We start from the raw sequence: 24,319 nt of genomic DNA, 5'->3' as shown, positions 1-24,319 counted from the left end.
TTAGCTTATCCATATTTGGTGGTCATGAGTTGACGGCCTGTGGGAATTACGCCACTCACCCCATTTAAGATAAAACTAAGCCCAATCTTGGACAGGCTCCGAAGCATCTTTTTTCATCTTAGAATTACATATAAAGGTCGGATGGGTACCAGCTTTCAGGGTTAGCCTAACTGGATCGGATCAGCTTGACCGTGTCCTAATCCAGCTAGTTTATAATCTGAACTTTACATCAACATGAATTCCAACTTGCATTTTAGTTGGAACAAATTCATGTTCAACATTTAATCTGACAGTTCACCTTGTGGGCAAGCTGTCAACAATCCCCAAAAAGGATTTGCAGAGATTTGGGAAGCTTGGTTACGTAGACAGGCAAAGAGGTAGATCATATGAACAGTATAAATGTTTCAGAAGGACCATTTCTGAAGCTGGTAATTGAAATCCTTGGGGTGAGGGGGGTTTGACCTACAGCCTGAAGAAGGTAGAAGTCTTCATTCAACCCCTCGTCTCCTAGTGTACAAGACCTGCTTTGGTGCCTAGAGGTGCCGTTTCTGCCACGCTTCAACTTGTGTGTCAGTGATCGTTTGCAGCACAGTGCTAACGAGTTAGCACTGCAGAAGGTTCAAAACAATGGCCGGATGCCTGCCAATCCCTACTCATCCCATTGTGCCAGATCCTCCTCAGTAAGGAAGTTCCAGAGGCGTCACCAAAGGTCGTAGCTCTGTGAAATTTCATCGTACAGTGACACAAACTGCGTTGAGAATGATGTGGTACAACGTTTTGCTTTCTACGCTGCACATGACTCCCAAACAAACGAAGATGGTCCAAGCAAGACTAGGAATAATTGCATAGGCAACGCATATTTTTCATCCCTCTGAATGCCAGTCATGGTAATCTTTTGGCGACCATAAATGCTGCTTCTGCTGCAGCTTGGACAGAAAGCTTTAACAAATGGCAAACTCAAGGAGTAACACTTGGGTTTGCAGTTGTGCACTGCCACGAACACCAGGTTTGGGTTTGATACTTAACACAAAGTAAAATATTATGACAAATTTCACCCTATTAAAGGTACATGACATGTAATCTGCCTTCTTCATTTGTGTGTTCAATACCTCTACTTACAATTCCCCATTCCGTGACCTATTGCCCACTTGATCTTTCTGCTTACCGTTTGCTGAGTATGGCAAGTAAATAGTGACTTCCAGCAGTGAAAGAAGAGCTACCACAGTTTGGGCTTTACTGCTCTCCAGGAAGCATGGTATCCTCAGGCAGATCACAGTATGCAATGCCCTGAAAGTTGGATTTTAGTGTTAGGGATACACTTCCGAGTCATAAAATAGATATAGTTCAACTGAGACAACATTAGGAAGTATACCTCCCCTGTTAGATGTGCAACACATCTTTTTTCAGCAAGCAGCTCCTCTTCACTCTGTTTCAGCAGTTTGATGTCAGGTTGCACAGCTTAAGGTGATTCAAATCAAATCACCAGTATACTTGATTGGTATCAACAAAAGAAGAAACTAACCTTCTTTATTCGTTGTCGAAGGTAATCGTCAATAATAACATCCTCGACCAACTCGTAATCACCATCTCCCTAACCATTAAAAGAAGAAGACTTTGAGATGATTTCCATGTAATCTTGATGGCAAACTAAATGTTTAGATCCAATGGATTTTTGGAGCAATTCTTGACCTTTGATCTGCAAGGCATACTGAACACAATACCTTCTGCTATACCGTATGGGTTGCCACTAGTATAAACCTGGAGCAGTAGACAAGAAACTCTTAGGATGTAACTGATATTTGAATTGGTTATTATCTATAGTGCCTGTTAGCTGTATCATTAATAATCTCTGCCTTAACTAGAGTTTTTACTTTCTACTTACACTGGCTAGTCAATGTGTACCTGATTGACAAGACACCAGCCAGAGAGACGAACACAGAAATCAGCAAACTAAAGGTAACATGGAGAGGTTTATTTAGACAACAATCTCGGATTCCACGCATTGTCATGCAGCTAGTATATTTGACCAACTAGTATGGCATTTTTCTCTGAAGACGTCCATTATTCATATCTGACTTTTCAGTAAAATTTTTGTGTTTGTGCAGCTACCCTTTTCATTAGGAGTCATAATCAATAATAAACATTGTCAGGAGTGGACCAAGGCTAGCCTCCGCCCAGATAGATTAGCAGCATACTTTATCTTTGTAACTCTTCCTGTCCAATGCATCATGCAACAACCTTATAAGATACCCTAGCATTAAATTACACATCTATTCCTCGTCAAGTAAATGAATTGACTGAGCAGACATATGAAGAACATAATTGATAATTGTTTAAGAATGATCTTCAGTTAATTTTCAAGAAGCTATTGAAAGAAAGACTACTTTCAGTTTCCCAACCCAAACATTACAAAACGTTTTAAAAATGGAACCAGATAATGTATTTGGTCATGAGACATACCCCTGTTGAGAACCAGTCTCCCTCAGGTGTGGGCGTAACAAGAGACCTTATGGCATCAACAATAGATACTGCTGTTGATGCAGCTGAAGATCTTCCCCATTTCTTGATAAGTACACCTCCTCTCTAATAACGAAACCCATAATTCAGAAAGAGAATACTATGGGGCAGGCCAACTTAAAGCAATAACATAAAAGGTGGGCGAAAAAGGAACCAATTTATATACCTTTTGAACTTTTTCAGTGAATTCTTCCTTTAACCATTTCATATCAGTAATGACTTTTGTCACCGGTAAACCATGGATTTTAGCATTTAAAAAGTCTGGAACCTGTAATTTTCCTATGAGCTAGTCAATGGTCATCATAAATCATAGATAGAACATCACATTCCAAACTAGAAATAACACACAAAGGAATTATGACATATGCAAATGACCTAAAGAATGACAAGAAACTGAATTCAGCAACCTGAGTTGTTGAGTGATTTCCCCAAATGGTCACATTTGAAACTTTATCATAAAATACACCAGCTTTCAAGGCTAGCTGCAGAAGCCAAAAGGTACAGATTCCTCAATTCACAACGTAAAACATAAGTAAGCAGGAAGGGAGTTTTCCATTTTTCCTGTATCAAAGTTCTAATCAGGAAGTATACCTGGCATTTGGCTCTGTTCTCATCCAACCTCGTTAAAGCATGAAAATTCCTCGCAGGAATATTTGGAGCATTCTTCAAACAAATCAATGCACTAGCAGAAGGAAAAAATTAGCACTGCCCCCAACCCAACTAATTCAGAAGAACTTAATAGATAAATATCTCATCTTACTTAGTATTGCATGGATTACCAACAACTATAACCTTGACATTACGAGATGCAACTGCATTCAGGGCTTTGCCCTGCAACACAGAACACACACAATTATAACATAAAACATATGCTCTTAATAAAAATTCATTTCTGGGTATATGTGTATTATCATGATGGCAATAACCTGTTCAGCAAAAATCTGTCCATTTATGTCTAGCAAATCTGCGCGTTCCATTCCTGGTCCTCGGGGCTTCGCTCCAATCAGAAGTGCCCATTCAGCATCCTTGAATACCTCATAAGGATCTATGCCTATGCTAACCTCTCTCAACAATGGATATAAAGAATCCTCCAACTCCATTGCAACTCCTGAAAATCAGAAAGCTTTAGTAGAACACAAGAGGTTTAGTTTGCTTTCTTCTCTTGTTTAAGAAATGAGCCAAACTTTTCCAGAATTTAACTTTTCCAGGTGTTGCTTCTATGACTCGCTTGCACAGATTGTATTTGCAGGCATGCACACAGGAAGATAGAAAAGCAATAGTGGCTTATGGAGTCTCTCCCTAACAGAATCAAGAAATCAGCGTCTTTAATTCCTGTTCCATCTTTCCTTTATCAAGTAAAGGATCAGTTTTGCCGGAGCTCCATATGGTAGTAGTGTAACAGTGTTAATGTTTGAACCAGACAGCTATTTTACTCAGGTAAGCTCCACAAATAGGACTTTGGCTTGGATCCCATGCTCATTACCACTGCTAAGTGCATGCTTAGCTAAGAACAAATGGCTAAGAAATACAAATTTCACAATAAAACTTGCTAGATATTAAAAAAGGTGAAACATGTCACATCTAAACCAAATAAGGAAGAAACATGGAATATATGATATGAAGTGCCTCTTTCGTTGGTTCAGGTTTAAGAAATGATGTCTGTCTGATGTAGCACATCAAAAATTTATGATGACAACCCCATTTCTTGATTCAACATACCTTCAAGAGCTTCAAACGATTTTTCAGATCCCAACAATCGCAATGCAATTGGTTGATCATAGCCAAAAACCTCGCCAGAAGCAAGCTGAAGAACAGTAAAGCAGTTATAGCCATACTTTTGCTCTGAAAACCACAACGTCCATGGTAAAAGAACCCCAGTGAAAGAAAATGATATTGGTACCGGTATAATTACAAAATCAAGGGTCCAAGATTCCTAACATTAACTCAACGAGTCCATTAAATATTTCATTGCCCATCAATTTTTTTTTTCTGAAGATCAAATCTTAATAGCAGTTCAGGTAATCATAATATCTTGACTCAATGCCCTAATTTTTCTGTACCACGCACACATATACTGGTGTGTCTATGTAGACCCATACGAAAAGATGAACAAAAACATCCTAAGTTCGGATAAACTTTCTCGAAGCTCAACACTTACAAATTGAGGGTACTTGCCTTGAAGAGCAGGTGGTTAGAAATCATTCCCGCTGCACCTGAAACTGCAACATTTATCATTTTTTTCCACGACCTCGTCTCGTCTTCCTGCCAAACAAAATCCAGTGAAATTTTTTAATAAGTAATACTGGTTTCAGAAAGGCAAAATGTATGGAACTGTGGAAGCTAGCTTTAGTGATTATAAAACACTAAGTAATCAATGACGGAGAAAAAAAAAAAATCTCAGCGGTGATCCACAGCGACCAACTTACAGAAACATGGAATTAGAACAGAACAACATGGCCAGAATGACTAAACGAAAAGCAGACCAATTTTCCTACTTAGCAGTAAGCAAAGGGATGAAGTGGTGAATGGTGGTGTACTTTACCGCCTTTAAGTCGTATGTGAGGCAGAAAACACCGTAACACTGTGAGCTATCCGATTTGGGTTTGCCATTAACAGAAGGAGAAACGGCCACTTGTGCAGTTTGAGACTGTTGTTGTGCTTGACTGCCACAAGACAGAGGAGAGAGAGAAGATAGAGTAAAGATGTAAAACAATCGAGAGATTCCAATACACCATCTAATTAGAAATTCCAAACACACACACACACACACACACACACACACACACACACAGAGAGAGAGAGAGAGAGAGAGAGAGAGAGAGAGAGACTCTTACTTGGGTGCAGTAGAACAAACCAATTTGAGTGGATGGTGGCGCTGACGAGGCTGGAACTGCGAACCATGAAGATGGGATGGCAAAAACGACGACGATCTGTAAAGCTTGGAAGAAAGGAACGATGAGCCATGGTTGTTGCCGTTGGTGGCGGAAGAGGAGCACAGGCCATGGCAGGATAATTCTGCAACCGCCATCACCACCAGAAGCAATTCTCGACAATCTCAGAGACAGACAAACGGGGAGAGCTACTGTTTCTGCTGTTGCATACCCAACTGGGAGGAGGGTCAGGGAGCTCAAGCAGCAGGAGTAGACAAACAAAAGATGAGGCCCCTATATCATTTACAGATTTTATGGGGCTCACAGCTTGCCAAGTGGCAGATCAGACAGGTCCACCGTCCGCCTGGCTTCGCCTTCGCTTGGACTGTCGAAGTGACAAAAGCTAACACTTCATCGATGAAATTCCGGTCCTCTTTTGCCTTTTACATTTCTACTAAGATTCCAAAAGTCCAAACTTGGCTACTTCCTGGACCTTCTTTCTCTGCAAGTCAAAGGGACCTTCCGTTTGTTTTTCATCTTGAATGTTTGCAATCAGGTCGCAGATAAGCAAACCATCCGTTGAAATTCGAGTTCTTTTGCCGGTACCCAGATTCGACCCATCTAAATACAATAGAAAACCAGTTTTGAATAAAAAACTAAACCTCCTCCAATCCAAAGCTGCAACTCTATTACAAAGGGTAGGCATTGATCCATGGCAGCTTCTGTTCTGATTTTTGTTCCATTTAAAGTAATAAAAATATTTTAAAATAATCTTGAAAAATGAAAACTTGCATCATTTAACGTCTACAGACTACATATGAGCCAAGATGGGCCCATATGATATGATTTTGACAACATTGTCTTCTACAACCCTATTGTCAAGTGACGAAAGTTCCAAGTTCTCCAAAAAAGAAAATTTAGCACATTTTACCATCTTAGTATAACTTTCTCACAAAAAATGTGACGTTTTAAATTGTATTGTAAATTGTGAAGTTTTAAATTAAATCATGTGGGGTGACTCTTACATAGCTGATGTGCTTGTTTCTCCGTTCCTGCATCTTAAATGAAGTAAGGCTCTAGGGTTCTTCACGAGCTCAAACTCGTTTCGATATGAAAGGGCACAGGCTTACCCAATGATTTGAAATGAAGTCCCTTTGTGAATGCAAAGAAGACACAAAATTGAGTATTTGTGCTACACCCTAATCAAAGCATCATGAACTCGAACGACTAGAGAAGTTGATGGTGGTAACCGTAAACGGCAATTACATTCATACTGATAAACTACAGTTAGGCCTCTTGGCAGATCTGTCAAGTTAGGGCATGCAGCTCACTTTGAGTTTGCTATTGTGTACTTAAGAATATTATTGTATTGATTACCTTGAGAAAAAAAATGAAGGGGTTTAAAAGCCCAACTGTTGGATTATTGTAGATTGGGATTGATCCAAACGTGTCAAGGAGTTTGATGGGTTATCGCCTAGTATCTATGGAGTTCGAGAAATCTTGGTGTTCATCAAAGCAGGAATCGGAACATCTCCGCCAGGGAGGAGTTTTTACTCATCATCTCCAACAGCAAAATCTGAAGTAAGAATACGAAGGAATGCATACGAAGCAATGGCTTCATCTCTGCAAGTTGATTGATCACTAGCTGGGGCATAATTCATGTATGTGTTCTCTTGCTTCTATGACAACTGGTGAGATCGATCTCCAGAATCAGCCGCCTGAAGAGTGGCTGGGTCTGTTTAGTATCTCTGCGTTTTTGCTTTTCCGTGTTTTTTTTGGTACAGTCATCTAAATAAAGGCTGAGGTCCTACTCTCCATCATGTCGGCATCGAAAAAACTAGATCCATGTCCTTCTCAACCCTTCCTATTGGGATAGAAGAACATGAATGTGCACATAAATGTCGCCACTCTAATTTGGTCATGTTGGCTGAGAGATGTCACGTGAATGCAGCTGCTGGTACAGGAATCTGGCAATCCTACTGTAACTTCCATGTAAGGGGGCGTGATGCAGGAATCAAATCATCAAAGTGGGGAATGCGTGTGAGGTAACTCAATCTGGGTAATGACGAAGCCATTTTGGAGTGTCACCAATTTGGTGTTGTGAAGCGTATGGTTTATGACTTTAGCCACCAGCTATCCAGAAAAGAGTGGTCCTTTTCTTTTGGGTAGATTTACATAGTTCACTCAAAGGATGGTCGCATACTTGGGTGGTGGTGCTGTGTCCTAGTGGGTTTTCATCTTTCATGACACGGACGAATACCAAGGCGCTCAAGCAGTTGAGATTTATACGATACTGTCACTCTGTGCCATTCCAACCCAACAGACTAAGAAGAGCAGGTAGGATGCTACTGATTCCTAATTAATGAAACCAGTGGATTGAAAAGAGAATCTCTCACATGATCCTTAGAAGGTTAGAGATTGCTCAAACGAGACCAATCAAAAACATCCTCCACGATGGGAGTAAAATGAAACTTTTCCGATCCACCTAGCACACTTTGCTTTGGTAATACCTGTTTGAACTTTGAATTATGCACAGTAAGACTGAACCAGTGAAAACATCATTCCTTTAAAAAGGCAGCATGAACTAATAAGAAGTGCTCATCCTCTGCACAAGCACAACTTGCCAACGGCTTTCGTTGAGACCGCCACCAATCATTCTTTTGACTGTCTTCTGTGTGTTTTTGCGCCCAGGTGCACAGTTAGCAATGTCCTGGCTAGCACGAGAGGCATAGCGTGCAATGACAACATGGTTACAAATTGACACGATTAGTATGAAATTACAGCGTAGTTATTCAGAGATGCATCTGAAACGTAACGTTTTCTTAGATTATTGTGGGCCTCTAACATTAAGCCATGAGAAGTATGTACAAAATTTCAGCTTCTTTTGTTATTGTTCGATAAAGTCACCAAAGTTTATAAGCATAAACATTTGGAAAGACACATAATGAGGTCAGAAGTGATCTTGGCTGGAGTATAGTGCTCTTTCTATGGCTTATATTTGATCTTCTTCTGCTGTCTTGTGTAGTGTTGATGAATGGCAACTTGTCAACAAAACTACGTTTTTCCCCCTTTTTGGCGTAGTGGATGTTCTCCTATCTTAGAAAAAAAAATCGTTGCAAGTAAGATTTGAAGAGAAAAGTACATGCTTATGAATAGTTCATTTGAGTTAGAAGGTAGCTTCTGCACATGTTACTGCAACCATTCAAGCTACTGTTCATGGTTCATCGGAAGCTACTCTTCATGGTTGAAAACTAAAGGGTAAGATGATAATCATGGTGTCTATCAGTTATGAATAAAAGTAAAACAATATAGTGAATCAATTGAGGCCCTGTAAAATAACATTTAATCTGGTTTTTCATGTGAGAACTTATGGTACATTTTCATAATTACATGGAGTTTACTGTTGAGCAGGACACATGAAACTCAGTAGAGGAACATAGCAGGAAGCGAAAGATTGTCTTTAAATGGTTGATAATGTCATAACGGAATTGAACAAACACACCAAGGAGATAGAAACAAAAATTAGATGAAATAAATGAAGAATCGAGACTAACTTGTTATGAGGTATTATAAAGCATAAACATTTCTGCTTTCATCTTGCTAATGCAAACTTAACGCGTCATGTCAAAGGCACCCCTTTGCATTGATGGCATCACATTGGGGACACTGCAGTCCAGCCTAATCGAGGACGATCAATGCAGTTTTTCACCTTAGAAGAATTAAGAGCCATGTCAAGCAAGCTGTAAGCCAGAGGTTCTTCCTGGATGCACAGTAGATTCCTTGGTGCTGCATGGAAACAAGGCTCCAGACCATTTCCCATTGTGCAACTCCCACCGTCTTCCTTATCAAGGAAAAATGGCACTACACCACTCAAACCAGTTGCAACATAGCCAAAGGTGGATTCAGCACTTGTGATCAAGACATGGCTCATGCTCAGCACCCACATATCTATCAATGCCTCCTTCTGATGCTGCGAGTCATGCATCTCTTTCCCATCCACGACCTGCCACTTTACTGTCAACTTCTTTCCACTCTGTTCCTCAACAACCCGCATTGCCTTGTTCATCTCCTCTACATGGTGCTTCACCAATGTTGCCACATAAATAGAGAAGTATTCAGCCCTTTGAATTCTCTTTCTGTATCTCCGTGGGAAGAATCCACCTTTCTTCTTGATGCATCTGACGATGTTGGCATCATATGCTGATGTGTACTTCCCTTTCTTGAATTCTCTTATTTGGACCCCAATTCTCCTGCTTGCATCAAAGTCCAAGTTGGATTTGATAGAATTCCACACAGCATCATTTGGAAATAAGAGAAATCTAGCTAAGAGATGAAATGCGTTCCTCTGTGGGAACAACACATCAAGCAGGGGAGAGAGCAGGGGATTGATATAGAAACCTGGGATCATGTATTGGTTACACTCCCTGATATAAACAAATGGAACATTTCTGAGCCTTGCGAAGCCCATTGGGCACGCAACAGACTCGTATTCACGGATAGGAGTGTCATGATCTAGAGATAAGTTCACTGTGGTATCATTGCAGACGGCAGCATTGGAGCTAGTTATGTGTGCTCCGCACCGGGCGTCACGAAATTCTGTGTACCAGTGACCAACCCAGTAGTTCAGCTTGTTTGGTGCAGGGAGTTGGATGGTTGAGCCCAAGAACGGTTCACAGAAGAGGTCATGCCACGGTGGATAATCAATCAGTAGAACTCTAGCAGACATAATCGCATAAAGGAAGGATGAAACCAATGACAGAAGCCGATTGCCCAAGCCATCTCCAGAAGGCCTCCATATCAAGTATCTGCAATTTGGTCTTCTTGAAGAAGACGCATAGACATCGCTGAGGTTCGCAAATTCGATATCTTTACAGCGGATGTGCATGGCGAAGTATCTCTCCAGTACGCTTTCCAACAGGGGCGATGGATCCATGGCATAAGGATAAAGGCTGTATACGTTGTCTTCTCTGAATTTGCATGACATAGTTGCAGGTGGAGTCTTTGAATGCTGAGTGGCGTTCTTCCCTGGAGCTTCGAGGTAGCCTTGAGCATCCAGGGCAGCTTCAATTTGACAGAGAAGCTTGTCATCAGAAGACAGAGAGGAGCAATGGAGGATTTTCCCCTGGACAAGATCCGGGAGGGAGTGCCCGTAATCTGATGGACTATCGAGGCCATGGAGTATGGTCAGTTGAAGAGAAAACAGACAGATGAAGAGCAGCATCTTCGCCATGAAATCTTGCGAACGAAGAGCAGCAGAAGGAAAGGGGATCAGGAAAGAAGTCATCAGTGAATAAAGGGAAACCATGGACTTCTTCTTTTGCATGGAGGGCGGTTGTGCAGACCAAGCAAACTCGAAATTTGTTGAGGAGCGAAGAAGTTGACTTCCAAATAAAATATCGATACCAGCAAGAAGAGTTGGGCCACATGGACTCCACTGAAATACAGGCACGCCACTAAATTTGACGATACTAAATTTTGAGCATTACCGGAGAAACTGAAGCGACACCATTGTGTTCCGTAGACCACTAAACAGGAATGCTCTTCCAACATTGTTTGATGACTGCCTGGGACAACGGAACACATGGTTCAAGAACATCATCTATCTGTTTCAAAATTTATGATGTGATTATGTGGGCATTTGATTTATGACTTCAAAAATAACAACCATGTTTCTTGTAAAAAAACTATAAAGTTTTTGAATGATGGAATATGTGTTTCAAGAACATAATGCATTCTATAAGTACATCCAAATATGAAAATCGAACGCTACATTTTCCGAAGTTACTGTTACAGCGTTTCAATGGCATATTAATACGTTTTCTTACAAAAAACTTATTTGAAGTAAAGATTTCGTTTTCTATGATACTCAACGTACAAGACAAGTTTGCATGAACAAATGGGTCAATTTAGTGAAATCTAAGGACGGATTCTTGGTAATAAAATTAAGGAAAGACTGAAAAGAAGGAGAATAGCTAGAATCTTCTTATTGGGAGAGTCAAACTATAGTTTCAAAATTTTAACATGAGCCGAAATATGATTTTTCAAAATAAGACTAATTGACTCCGCATAAATGCAATTAGAGACACGACTTCACCTATATATGTATCTATATATGTATGGAGTAGAAGAAAACTTTTCAAAGATTTGGCAGTTGGGCACATACTTGAGAGGCTACTTGCTTGACCGAAAAGGTGGAGCTAAACTTTACTACCCTATGGTTTGGCATAGCCCACCTTAATTTAAAGTCTAAAACTACATCCTATCATTGAGTGTAATACATGTAGTCCAAAAAATAGCATTCATGGTAATTGAATTGAGGACGCATGGTCAATGTAACACTCAGGTTGATCATATATGTTATGCCCCTCACAAATAAATTGTGAACCAGTCAAAAAATATTTAAGAAAGTTATTTTTTAAAATTAAATAAAAAACATAAAATATTAAAAAATAAAAATTTCTTAAAATATTTTAAAAATAATGAGAAGTTGACATGTGGCTCCGTTGGCCCATCAACGCCCATTTCAATACAATGTTCTAGAAAGTATTGGCTACAGTTCTATACTAAAGCACTTGGTATAACTAACTCACAATATGAGTGGTCAAGCAAACACCAGGTGGTAGGCCCCGACTTTTATTAAACAAAAAATCATATATATATATATATATATATATAACCCGACTTACACCGAGACTCATCCGATCCTCACAGCTCAACTGGTTACTTTTTTGAAGAAAAAATAAGATGGGATAGGGAAGCACGCGTCGCTTGACATACATTAGGGGAAGTTGGGACAAATGGTTATGCTTCTTTGAGGCATCCGCTCACAAAAATGTATCTCAAAAAGGCTAAGGTTACTTCAAGACCTGAGTAGAGAAAGCATTGGAAGAGGTGATGGTTGACGATGACTTCACAAGAGAAATGCACTAGGGGAAGGTTGTTTTGTTTTTCTTCCTTTAAGATAAAGAATCATCCGTCCTCTCTCAATCAGATGCCTGTAAATGAACGGTTCAACATGAGTGCATGCACGAACACACATACTCACACCTTTGATACAATCTCGCCATACACACATACCCAACCCTTTGATAGCAGGTTGTAAGTTTATATATGGGGCAGAGTTAAATCTTATATAAATTTTTCGAAAATGATATTGTGTGGCCCTATCAAAATTTTAAAAGTACAATTCTACCTCTGTCATAAAAAAAATTCTACTCCAACATATCCATGTGAAAGAATCTAAAGTTTTCTCGGTCCATGAAGCCAGAACAACGTGTCCCATTTTTTTAATCGAATTATACTTAGCCACCAAACAACAGGCCATGAGGGAGCGCACCATCCCTTTTCCGAAAAGCAACCGGATTAAAGGGCGACGAGAGAGTTCTTGAAGACGATCAAGACGGTGCAGCACGTTAGAACGATGAATCATCTGGAAGCCCGAGCCCAGACCGACCTCTTTCGGCGATGGACGACGCTATCGTGTCCTCAACTTCCACACCGCTCCCCATATTAAATTCTCTTGGCAGAAATACTTGCTAGGCCCATAACTCGGCCTACTTTAAACCCCTTTTATTAATGGCCGGAGCTCGCCAGATATGGGAACACCTGGTGGGCGCTCATCCAAGCATAAGGCCGTGTCTCAAACGAGTCGATATTCCACTGGAACATGCTTCTATAATGAGCAATTCTTCCTCAGTTTTTTATTTAAAGCGTACCTCTTTTACAAAGGTGGTTGTGGTTTTATACCTAAACATCCCTTATAAAATGACTCTTACTCTATGCACGTGGCCCCAAGTTGATGGACAGATGTCCTCTAGATTCTCAAAAGCATGGGTCTCGCGCTACCCACAAATAGAGCCGGTAACCCAGCCGAGCATCGAAACTGCCCTCCTTAATGCAATTTCACAAACATATCCAAGTTTTATGAGCAGCACTGGATCCTATAGGAAGAATTGAGAGTGAGTGTTTTCAGATCTTTTTGGTTGTTAACTTTTGCTTTATGAGCTGAGTATGAATGATCCTGTGATCAATTTGCTAAAGGAATGATACGTTCTTTGGCTAAACAACTCAAGTTTTATTCCTTTCTCTGTTTGGCAACTGAGTCAAACTCTAGCTCGACTCGTTAAAGCTTGGCTCATAAATGAGTTTGAGCCGAGTCACTTGCTTAACGAGTCGAGCTCAAGTTCATGACTCGACTCGTTCAAATAATCGAGTTGAGTTTGAGTTCAACACGTAACTGCCGAGTCAAACTCAAAAGCCTTTGACTTTGTCGAGCCTTAATCAAGGCGATATATTCAAACGAGTTTATGAGTTTATCAAGCCTTAATCGAGTTGAGCTCGAACTCAACACGTAACGATGAATATCAATTCTATTCGAATGAGTTCATTGAGCACTAATCGAGTTGATCTCGAGCTCAACACGTAACGATGAATATCAATTCTATTCAAACGAGTTTGGAGCCTTAATCTAGTCGAGCTTGAGCTCAACACGTAACTACCGAGTCGAAGTTGAGCTGCTTCCGTCGAGCTATTCTTGAGCTCGAGGTTTCATTAGTCGAATTGAGCTCGAGCTGATTGAACTCAGGCTCGACTCAATTCGTGTTCACCCCTAACAGCTGGTTGGACTGGTGACTGCGAGAAACGTGTTGAGAGAGAGTGTGGAGCCTAATCCCAATATGATAGACTGCATTTATTTTTAAATCCTTGTGCTTTTGTGTGTTTTGTTTCTTTTCTTCCTCTTTTTTCCATTGCAAACAAGAAGTTTCACGAAATGAAGCTGGGCCGAGCCAAACTCGGCTCATTTTCCTATGTATATCAGGATTCGCTAGACTGCCTTGTGATTCCCTTAGTTTGGATCCGCCACTTGGCGTCACAACCTTAGATCATGCTTTAATTGATTATGATGCTGATGAGAAGTGGATATATATCCCATGAGATCCACATGGGTATAAATAAGTGACCATGGACTCTGTGTTGTTGCATGTCTTTCACTAGGAATTGGAAAGGAAGACAAATCGTACACAGGGTGGTCGCCATGATGGAGGAGAGCTGCTGGGCGAAGAAGAAGATCGAAGGAGATGAGTGGAGACGAGGGCCTTGGACTGCAGAAGAGGATAAACTGCTCCTGCACTATGTGAGTTTGCATGGGGATGGCAGATGGAATTCCGTTGCCCGCACAGTAGGTAAGTTCAATTTGCAAAACAAAGGTCACGGTGGACCGGCGACATATATTTCCGATGGTTGACAGTTGATCATAGATCAATATAAGACGCATATATTGTAATTTATATGCTAAAAAATAATTAATGAGCTTGCTTTCTTCCCAATTCCAAATGAATGCATTTACTCAAAGAAATGTAAGATATATAACGAATACTCTAATTATATTGAATCAGCATCATAAATGTGTTAATTGGTTACCTGTACAGGGCTAAAAAGAAGTGGAAAGAGCTGCAGAATGAGGTGGGTCAATTATCTGAGACCAGACTTAAAGAAAGGGCACATAACAACAGAGGAGGCCCGACTCATTATAGCGCTGCATGGCCAATGGGGAAATAGGTAAGAAGCAAAACTTTTCTCTCCCTCACATGCCAAGCTGAAGCTAGACAGAGTCTTACCAATTTATGCTGCAATATGAAGAAGTTCTTTGTCTTCCTTCAATTAAAAATTTTGATGGTTTCTTTTGATCTAGAGATCTTAATTTAGTTCCACTTCCTAATTAATCTTGTGGACAGAGCTTTTAGTCATAGATACAGGGAAAAGCTATATATGTATATGTTCAACTGATGGGTAGGTTTTGGATTTGCTTCTATTAACTTGGGCCGACTCACTGCATTTACTGCAGATGGTCCATCATAGCTCGATATCTGCCTGGCAGAACCGACAACGAAATCAAGAATTTCTGGAGAACCCATTTCAGGCCACGGCGAAAGTCATCCTCCGGTAAGCGAGGCCTTAGAGGTGCAGAAAGCCAGAACCAGTTATACTTTAGAGACGGAGAAAAAGGAGACATTTGTCAACAGGAGCAAAGACAAGAAGAGGAAGAAGAAAAAACAAGGTTGCTGCAACGTAAAAGGGTATTGCTCTGGCACCAACTCGATGAGGGCAAACAAGAGAAGCCATTGTTGCCAATTGATCATGAGCTCGAGATGCCCACGAATCCCACTTTGGAAGAACAGTATGTATACTCCACGTTTGTTCAAGAACAGGTTCCTCAAGAGCTCCTCATCGGAGACGATCTGTGGGGCGGTTTATGGCACTTAGATTATTATGCTTGCACCAATGCATCCATAGGCCTCCCCACTTAGCCCTGTTCCTTCGTTCTCTTCCTCTCTCACATTGTATCTTTCTCTCAAGCAAAGTATGTCAGTATTGTTGCTTTTTCCCCATGTAGCCATAGTTGGTATATATATATATATATAAAGGTACGATCCTAAAAGGAGGATCGTGACAATGAAGTTAAAGGGTATATATTTGGGAATCATGCCTTCAAACAAGTGACTAATCAAGGCATTAAAAGAAGATGAAATGTGGATGATGGGAATCTTTACATTTGCCCAGTCCGGTCAAAATCCTTGTAAAAAACTATTTTTCTTCAAACGAAATTCCAAAGCTACATTTGAGAAAAGGAAAGAATAAATAACTACAGGGGAAAGGATATGAACATTTGCTAAGTGATATATTCTCATTAATTTTATTGACTACAAAGTCAAGTCATCATAATGAGCTACTGACCATGCCAAAGGTACTAAGATCAACCAACAAATGTTAAAGACACAAATGCCAGGGATGAATCTTCCCCCTGCTCTGTTTTCCGTTCGAAGATCTGTTCTAATTTTATGATTCTCATTAACTTCCAAGGTCTGCTCCAATTTCCAAAGATCAAGCGAGTTGTGCCTTTATGACTTTTCAATGAGAAAGATATAAGGAGGGCAAGATCTAGGGCCTTTTTTTTTCTCATTTCAATGAACAATGGGTTGATTGAGTCTCTTTTTAACAAGTGAAGGTTGACATGACTTTATAATGCTTTTGGGTGATTCAAGTTTGCCTTACGAATTGTAGTTGGCGAAGAACGTTTCTATGCAAGAAAAATCTTGCAACAAAATACACCAAATATAAATGAATATTATACTCCAAAGCCGTGCTTATATATATATATATATATATATATATAACAAATATGTCGAGACGTTGTCAAAATGTTTTTAGTACTATAGTCACAAAAAACACGACAAATAAGCCAGCCCAATAAAACGGCAAAAAAATGCCGAAATGAAAAACTCTAAAAATGCTTTTTTTTTTGTGGGGTTTCCCTTTCTTCCATTTTAAACTTTTTTAACATGTTTTTAATGCCAAATCGCGTGTTTCTGTTTTTTTTTTGTTGATTTTTTTGTTGTCTTATTAGTTTTTCATTTATTTTATTTTTCCTATTTTTTAATATTTTTTAGTTGTCTTAAAAAATTAGTATTTTCCCCATTTTTTTCAAGCTAACTATATTATATTTGATAAAAACATAAACCACATTTGTGACTATAATTTTTACCCACAGCTTTGCCTGAAAACATTTTGGAAAGGAAGACCTATAGGGGTGTTTTGATACCAGTGCGGGAGCCTATAGCGGTGACGATCACTGCCATAAGCGTCTAACAGTGACTTTGGAGTTTGAATTGCATGCACCGTATAGCAAAAGAAAAAAAAGGATACATTTTTTAAATTATTAAAAAAGAATTGTCCTTGTGAGCCTTTTCACTTTATTTTTTATTTCTTTTTTTAAAATCTTTATATTTTTTTTCTATTAAACTGAAACATTTTTCTTCATTAACCATATTTCTAAACGTAAACTTCATGGTTGAAAACACACGAGCGAGTGAAAAAGAAAAAAAAATGTATTGTTGGACATGTACGATGCGTACATTTAGGGAGAAAAAAGTTAGCAAGTTGATTATAACATCTTATAATATGTTTTTTCCACACTTAAAAAACATCATTTTTTATAGTTAGGATCACATCCACAAGGTAAATTGAAGAAATATCGTTTGAAAAAACATTACAAAATGAAGAGGACGATCTGTCCAATTCTAAAACGAGACTGGTTGATTGCATGTCCTGCCTATACGTATATAAGAAGCATGCATACAAATCTAACCCATGAACCTCTCCAGCATTCACAGGAAATTCAATCCCACTGAACTCAACAAGAATGATAAAAGAAGTCTCTAAAAGGATAAAATGTGAAAAATGAAAAAGTAGCTTTTTTTTGAAGAAGACAAAAATTACCCTTGTCAAAAAAAATTACTAAAGGAAATCAGAAACAAGATACTTCCACTCTTGATGAAAGCAACAAGGTTGGAAGGATGACTGCCGATCATCAGATCAAGAAAAAAAAGGTGGTAGTGGTGAACGGAAACTACGCCGGTCGTTTATGGAACGGCTCGCAGTGCGCTGTAACGTAAGTCGATCGGATGGATGAAATTAGTCAGAAACAGAATGCAGTTCCTGAGTTTCAGATGTCCGTCCCATTTTCATGACGGAGGAGATGGTTAGAGTACCAGAACTGCTCTATGTACCCTTCTCTATAAATGCTCCAAGCTTCACCATGTACTTTGCTCACACAGTTCCTTCCCTCTCCATAATAGTGATCGTAGATCATGGCCTCCAGACCAGTAGTAATCTCTTTTCTCGCCATCGCTTTGCTCAGCTCATGCACATTCCTCTCATGCGAGGGGAAGCGCCTCATCTTCCCCAGAGAGCTGCTGCCCAGTGTGGCAGTCATGGATACTGCTTCTACTGGATGCCAAGAAGGGAAAAGCAGCGGGGCAACCGCGCAAGAGAGTGGTGCGACTGAGAAATCACCAAGAGCTTTTGGACGAGAACGCATGGTTCAGGAGGCACATTTGGACGATTCTCGCCCTACAACTCCCGGCCACAGCCCCGGGGTCGGCCATGTCATGCCACCACCAAGCATCTTTGGGCAAGAGCACATGCTGCAGAAGGCATTCTTGAAAGATTCTCAACCTGTAACTCCTGGCCCCAGCCCCAGCACTGGCCATCGCATGCAACCAAGTGCCACCTTAGACTATTTTCGCCCAACGATTCCTGGCCATAGCCCTGACGTTGGCCATGTCATGCCACCACCAGGAGACTTTGGACGAGAGTACATTGTTCAGGAGGCAGTTTTGGACAATTCTAGCCCTACAACTTCGGTCCACAGCCCCAACATAGGACAACCTATGCCACCAAGAGCCGCCTTGGACTATTTTCGCCCTACAACTCCTGGCCACAGCCCTGGCGTAGGTCATGCTATGCCGCCACCAAGAGCTTTTGGACAAGAGAACATGGTTCAGGAGGTGCTTTTGGACAATTCTCGCCCCATGACTCCTGGCCACAACCCCGATGAAGACCATGCAGTTTCACCAACTCCAAAAGCCCTTGGGCAAGAGCGTTTGGTTCAAAAGGTGTTCTTAGATGACTCACGCCCTACAAATCCCGGCCATAGCCCCGGTGTTGGTCATCCTCATGATGGGCAATATTGAACTATATATATATGTGTATGTGTGTCTGTGTGAGACACACACTCCTGGTGCTGGTTGTCTATTTGCTTCTGAGTGCTTCATTATGCTTCTGCATGCTGTTTGTGAGAAGCGATGTGGTTTAGTTGACTAAATATCAGTTCTTCTGAAGAATCATCTTTAAATAGTCTGTGCCAGTAAATCTGAAGTACCTGCTGACTAAATATCAGTTATTCTGAAGAATCATCTTTAAATAGTCTGTGCCAGTAAATCTGAAGTGTTGCAACGACTAGTTCTACTTAGAAGCACGGTATTGAATATCACGAGAACTTGAAGCCAAGCATGCACAAGTTGATAACCAGATAATTGGCTGCAAAAGGAATATATATCCAGTCTTGTGAGAGTTTGCAAATGTTTTCCGGTACACCCTCCAAGAGATTCATCCATTTCGAAGTTGAATTAATGAAGTAATTTGCAGATCTTGCATTTCTTGGTATCTGTTAATTGATAATCTTCTACGCGTCTTGTATCTTCAGGTTATAGGAGGAATATTCATCATGAGATCAAATAATTTTAGCAATTAAATTTGCATTAAAAGGTCATCCACGAGATAAAGGCCCTTTCAAGCAACGTCAATATCCAACGGTCCAACCTTGCTAACGACGCTCGCTGTAGGTTTACTTTAATGGGTGTTCTACAATATTTTAGATGGACATCCATCATAGTTGAGAATAATGAATCCCAACTGGACTCAACCGGAAGGTTGTGATGAAGGCCACCAAATTCTTCAATGGAATTAATCAAACTCCATAGTTATGGACCAAGCAGAAACGAATGAATTGTCCCCATGACTTTCCACGACTACCACCGCCATAGCTAAATGAAATACAAATGTCAGAGAGAAGGGAAGAAAGGGGCGAGCACTGCTCGTCAAGCACCAAACTCATGATCTTTTAGAGTTTACAGGAACAGGGAAATCTGGTGTTCATTAATCTCGATCTTATCAACCATAAGCAGATGATGGCAGCTATCTCAGAACACAAGGAAGCGATAGAAACCGAATAATGCAGTGTTCCGAACCATCACCATATTCATGTTTTCCTCATGGGTTCGTCATTTGACAGCAAACACTAAAAATTAATGGCCTTCGATTCAATACTTTCGTTTAAGACCTTACCCTGTTTGGATGAACTGTTGCCGCCAAACATCAGGAGCATCGTGAGTTGATTGTATTTAGGAAAAGTGCAATAAATTAGATTTTTTTAAGGGAATTAAAATTTAAGATGAATCAACTAGGGGGGCCACTCTTGATCAACTAAAGCAACAAGCAAGGACATATATTTCTTTCGAAAGAAAAAAATGTTGATGGTGGTGATAGAAACTCCTCTTAGTTAAAGGGCATTAATGGTTGAAACATTGGACGGCTGAAATTCGTTGGAAAACAGAATTTAGTCCTGAATTTCAGTCCATTTTTACCATGGAAGTCCTCACTAGAGCTGCTCTGCCTCCTCTATAAGTACTTATGCTTCACCAGCGTGGTGCTTAAAAGACGTGATGAGATGAATCCTCATCTCGAGCTATGCAGATTTGGGGAGAAGCAAATTGGAGAATACGAAAAGGCAAAGAATGAAGGCATCTTGGATGAAGACATTTTGGGAACCAAGAGAAACGTTTCACAAATCAAGAAAGACGTTTTAGATTCCAAGAGAAACGTTTTAGATACCAAGGGATTTAGAATTAATTCTTCTTATCCAAAAACTATTATAAATAGTTGTGTAGTGGAAGGAAACCCCAAGTCGTGTAAGAGTGAGTGTGGCTGAATAGAAAAAAATCATTTTTCTTCTTCATGGATGTAGGTTCTCTTTGAACCGAACCTTGTTAACTCGAGCATTTCTTTTGTTTTTCCTTTATGGTATCAGAGCTAGTGTGAGTTGCAGAGTGAAGTCTGTACTCATGGCATCCTCATCCTCGATGCCACCTGCTCATTCATCGTTGTATCCTTATCCATATACACTCAACATCTCCAGCTTCATATCGTTGAAGTTGACTCAAGATAATTTTCTCTTATGGAAAATTCAAGTCTTGGCAATGGTCGAAAGCCAAGACCTTTATGGTTTTCTTACTGGCGACATTCCTGCACCACAAGAAACTCTTATTGAGGGATTAAAAGAGGTTCAAAATCTCACTTATATTGCTTGGAAGAAAACTGATCGTTTGTTGATGGGATGGATTACAAGCACACTATCGGAAAGTGTGCTTGGCCAAATTGTCAGCCTGGAGACATCAGTCGACATCTGGGAATCGTTGTTTGATGCCTATTTGCAGGGCTCTCAAGAGAGAGAGTTCCATCTTATGCAAAAGCTCACAAGCTTAAAGAAGAGTTCAGACTCCATCAATGAGTACGTTGGAAAGTTCAAGACTTTATGTGATGAACTGAGTGCTATTGGGCCAGGTCTTAGACAAAGACAAAGTTTTCTGGCTTCTGCAAGGTTTGAGATCTGGATATCAACCGTTCGTGACCACTATGCTTAGACCACCTGTGCTGCAATACAAGGAGGTAGTTCCATTACTCTAAAGCTATGAAGCACGTAATGACAATTTTGAATCTTCTCCCCAGATGAGTTATGTTGCACACAATAAAAAACAATATCAAAACAAGCAACAATGAGGTTATCAACATTTCAATTCTAGAGGGCGTGGATTTGGGCAGAACAATAACAGTCGAAATCAATCCTTTGACAATAAAGGGAAGGCGAAGGTTGTATGTCAAATCTGCGGCAAACAAAATCACTTCGCTTTAAAATGTTACAATCACTTCAACCATTCTTTTCAGCCAAATGATATTCTGCAAGCTCTTGCTTCAGTTAAAATAGCCGACAATTAAGATAATGAATGGTTCTTTGTTACGGGAGCCACTGCCCATATGACGTCTGATATTGGTAAGTTATATAACTCTCGACCCTATTTTGGCAATGATGCTATTATTATTGGAAATGGAGAAAAGTTGTCTATTTTTCACATAGGTGATGCCAAGATCAGAAGTCAATTGACTTACATACCTCTGAAAAATGTGTTATGTGTGCCTAAAATAAAAAAGGATTTACTTTCGGTAAGCCAACTTGCTTCTGATTTGCCTTATACTATTGAGTTCTCATCCACTGCTTGTTTGATTAAGGACAAAGTGACGCAGAAAATAGTGGCGACTAAAAATAGACGAGGAGGTCTTTATGGTCTTGAAAATTCTCAGTCTGTCTTGTTTTCAACCAGATTTAGGCGTGCAGATTTTGGTCGATGGCATGAACGGTTGGCGCACCCTCATTTTGACATAGTTCGATTATTGAATAGAAATAGTTTGATCTCAGTTGAATCCATGAAGAACATGAACCCCATTTGTTCTAGTTGTCAAATGGGTAAATCTAGTAAGTTGCCGTTTTGTGATGGAGAATCATATAGTGAACCCCTAATGAAAGTTCATTCTGATATTTGGGGTCCTGCTCCTGTCTTGTCAAAAGAGAAATTTCGATTCTATGTCATTTTTGTTGATGAATGCACAAAGTTTACTTGGTTCTATCCATTGAAGAAAAAGTTTGATTTCTTTGAAATTTTCGTTCATTTTCATAGATATGTTGAACGACAATTTGACAAAAAATTAAAAATCTTTCAATCTCATGGTGGTGGAGAGTATAGCAGTAAAAAATTCATTCATTATCTTGATCAAATGGGAATAAAACAACAAACGTCATGTCCCAAAACACCCGAGCAAAACGACACGGCTGAACGAAAGCATAAAAATGTGACAAAACTTGGGCTGACGATGATGTTTCATTCCAATACACCAAAACATTTTTGGGTAGAAGCTTTTTCACTGCCGTTTTTTTGATAAATAGGTTGCCATCATCGAGTTTGAATATGGATTCTCCTTATTTTCGGGTTTTTGGAAAGCATCCAGACTATGCATCTTTGAGAGTTTTTGGTTGTCGATGTTTTCCTTATCTACATGGATATCAAGAATCAAAATTTGATCCAAAGTCATTACCATGCATTTTTCTTGGATATAGCACACAATTCAAGGGTTACAGATATCTTCATCCACCAACGGGCAGAATATACATGTCACGGCATGTTGTGTTTGATGAAGAAAATTTTCCTTTTAAGGATCCAACTTGCCTTCATCGACAAGAACAACTTGAGGGAGAATTTACTTCACTTATCGATGATGAGATTAAAGATGATATTCATACCAGTCAAGAAATGGATACTTCAATTTTAGATTCTCGAAATGGCACTAGTGAACTCATGCACGAACAATTTCAGGATATGTAGGTTCCGCAGATTGAATCTCATGACATGTCAAATCCCTTGTCACAAGAAGTAGAAGAAAATAATGATGCAAGGCCTACCATTATCACCTCACCACAACCTGAAATTCCATTGTAGCGCACTATCATTACTCGAAGCATGACTGAGATATCAAAACCTAACCCAAAATATGCTAACCTTCATGATATTACCACATATGCTTCTATACCCAAGGAGCTGAAAAACATTAAGGAAGCGCCGAATCATCCAGGTTGGAAGGCTACTATGCAGGAAGAAATATCTGCACTACATGAGAATCACATTTGGGATCTAATACCACATCAATCACACATGAATATAGTTGGATCAAAATGAGTTTACAAGGCAAAGCTGCAAGCTGATGGAACTCTTGAGCGACTGAAAGCTCGCTTAGTTGCACGTGGATTCTCTCAACTTGAGGGAATTGATTTTGTCGAAACTTTTTCTCCTGTTGTAAAACCTGGTAGTATCAGAATTATTCTTTCGATTGCTACTATTAGACAATGGAGCATACGCCAACTCGATGTGAAGAACGCCTTTCTTCATGGTCAACTTAAGGAGACAGTTTTCATGCAACAACCACCGGCTTTTGAAGATCGGTATTTTCCTAATCATGTATGTCGTCTGTGAAAAGCACTTTATGGTCTTCGACAAGCCTCTCGAGTCTGGTTTGATAAGCTAAGCTCTTTTCTTTTGCAATATGGTTTCTTTTCCAGCACTGCCGATCCATCTCTTTCCATCTATAAAAATCAACATGATATCATTGTGCTTCTCATCTACGTAGATGACATGATCCACACGGGAAGTAACTCTCGATTGCTGGATCAATTCACCAAGCAGCCTGCAAGTACCTTTGCCATCAAGGATCTTGGGCGATTACATTACTTTTTAGGCATTGAAGTTCATTCTACATATGAAGGACTTTTTCTTTCACAAACAAAGTATGTGAATGATTTATTTGACCGAGCAAATATGTATAATTTCAAGCCCGTTACACCCATGATTGAAAAAGTTCAAGAAGCTTCTTATGAATCTTACTCAGACCCAACTAATTACAAAAGTTTGGTTGGTGTCTTACAATATTTG

At 39.9% G+C, this 24,319-nt stretch overlaps 4 protein-coding genes across 4 annotated transcripts; 2 read left to right on the top strand and 2 right to left on the bottom strand.

Moving 5' to 3' along the window:
- Positions 1-940: 940 nt before the first annotated feature.
- On the bottom strand, positions 941-5,719 carry LOC116265856 (malate dehydrogenase [NADP], chloroplastic-like). Its single transcript, XM_031646811.2, has 14 exons — positions 5,352-5,719; positions 5,060-5,180; positions 4,693-4,779; positions 4,237-4,321; positions 3,444-3,625; positions 3,278-3,348; positions 3,109-3,199; positions 2,925-2,999; positions 2,684-2,785; positions 2,461-2,583; positions 1,690-1,758; positions 1,523-1,591; positions 1,373-1,426; positions 941-1,287 (listed from the first exon to the last, which is right to left on the bottom strand). Exons 1-14 carry the CDS (start codon positions 5,543-5,545, stop codon positions 1,234-1,236), a joined length of 1,377 nt encoding a protein of 458 aa, XP_031502671.1. The 5' UTR covers positions 5,546-5,719; the 3' UTR covers positions 941-1,233.
- A 3,027-nt stretch (positions 5,720-8,746) lies between these two features.
- On the bottom strand, positions 8,747-11,007 carry LOC116265855 (putative fucosyltransferase 10). Its single transcript, XM_031646810.2, has one exon. The coding sequence runs from the start codon at positions 10,708-10,710 to the stop codon at positions 9,040-9,042; it is 1,671 nt and encodes a 556-aa protein (XP_031502670.1). The 5' UTR covers positions 10,711-11,007; the 3' UTR covers positions 8,747-9,039.
- A 3,417-nt stretch (positions 11,008-14,424) lies between these two features.
- Positions 14,425-15,694, top strand: LOC116265287 (transcription factor MYB21-like). Its single transcript, XM_031645841.1, has 3 exons — positions 14,425-14,569; positions 14,816-14,945; positions 15,232-15,694. The coding sequence occupies exons 1-3, from the start codon at positions 14,425-14,427 to the stop codon at positions 15,692-15,694; spliced, it is 738 nt and encodes a 245-aa protein (XP_031501701.1).
- A 2,463-nt stretch (positions 15,695-18,157) lies between these two features.
- Positions 18,158-18,919, top strand: LOC116265286 (precursor of CEP9-like). The gene has a single exon (XM_031645840.1). It carries the CDS (start codon positions 18,158-18,160, stop codon positions 18,917-18,919), a length of 762 nt encoding a protein of 253 aa, XP_031501700.1.
- Positions 18,920-24,319: the final 5,400 nt, after the last annotated feature.

This window comes from Nymphaea colorata, chromosome 12 (assembly GCF_008831285.2).
Source record: "Nymphaea colorata isolate Beijing-Zhang1983 chromosome 12, ASM883128v2, whole genome shotgun sequence".
NCBI lineage: Eukaryota > Viridiplantae > Streptophyta > Magnoliopsida > Nymphaeales > Nymphaeaceae > Nymphaea > Nymphaea colorata.
The sequence above is the reverse complement of the archived record's forward strand: the minus strand, read 5'-3'. Positions and strand labels throughout refer to the sequence as shown.

Bases quoted from the DNA above. Each gene is read 5' to 3' on its own strand.
- LOC116265856 (XM_031646811.2), bottom strand. From the start codon at position 5,545: ATGGCGGTTGCAGAATTATCCTGCCATGGCCTGTGCTCCTCTTCCGCC. The intron at 4,322-4,692 runs GCAAGTACCCTC...ACTGTTCTTCAG, and splicing joins CTAACCACCTGCTCTTCAAG to CTTGCTTCTGGCGAGGTTTT. The intron at 1,759-2,460 runs GTATGTCTCATG...CTACTGCTCCAG, and splicing joins GAGACTGGTTCTCAACAGGG to GTTTATACTAGTGGCAACCC.
- LOC116265855 (XM_031646810.2), bottom strand. From the start codon at position 10,710: ATGCAAAAGAAGAAGTCCATGGTTTCCCTTTATTCACTGATGACTTCT.
- LOC116265287 (XM_031645841.1), top strand. From the start codon at position 14,425: ATGGAGGAGAGCTGCTGGGCGAAGAAGAAGATCGAAGGAGATGAGTGG. The intron at 14,570-14,815 runs GTAAGTTCAATT...TTACCTGTACAG, and splicing joins TTCCGTTGCCCGCACAGTAG to GGCTAAAAAGAAGTGGAAAG. The intron at 14,946-15,231 runs GTAAGAAGCAAA...CATTTACTGCAG, and splicing joins CATGGCCAATGGGGAAATAG to ATGGTCCATCATAGCTCGAT.
- LOC116265286 (XM_031645840.1), top strand. From the start codon at position 18,158: ATGGATACTGCTTCTACTGGATGCCAAGAAGGGAAAAGCAGCGGGGCA.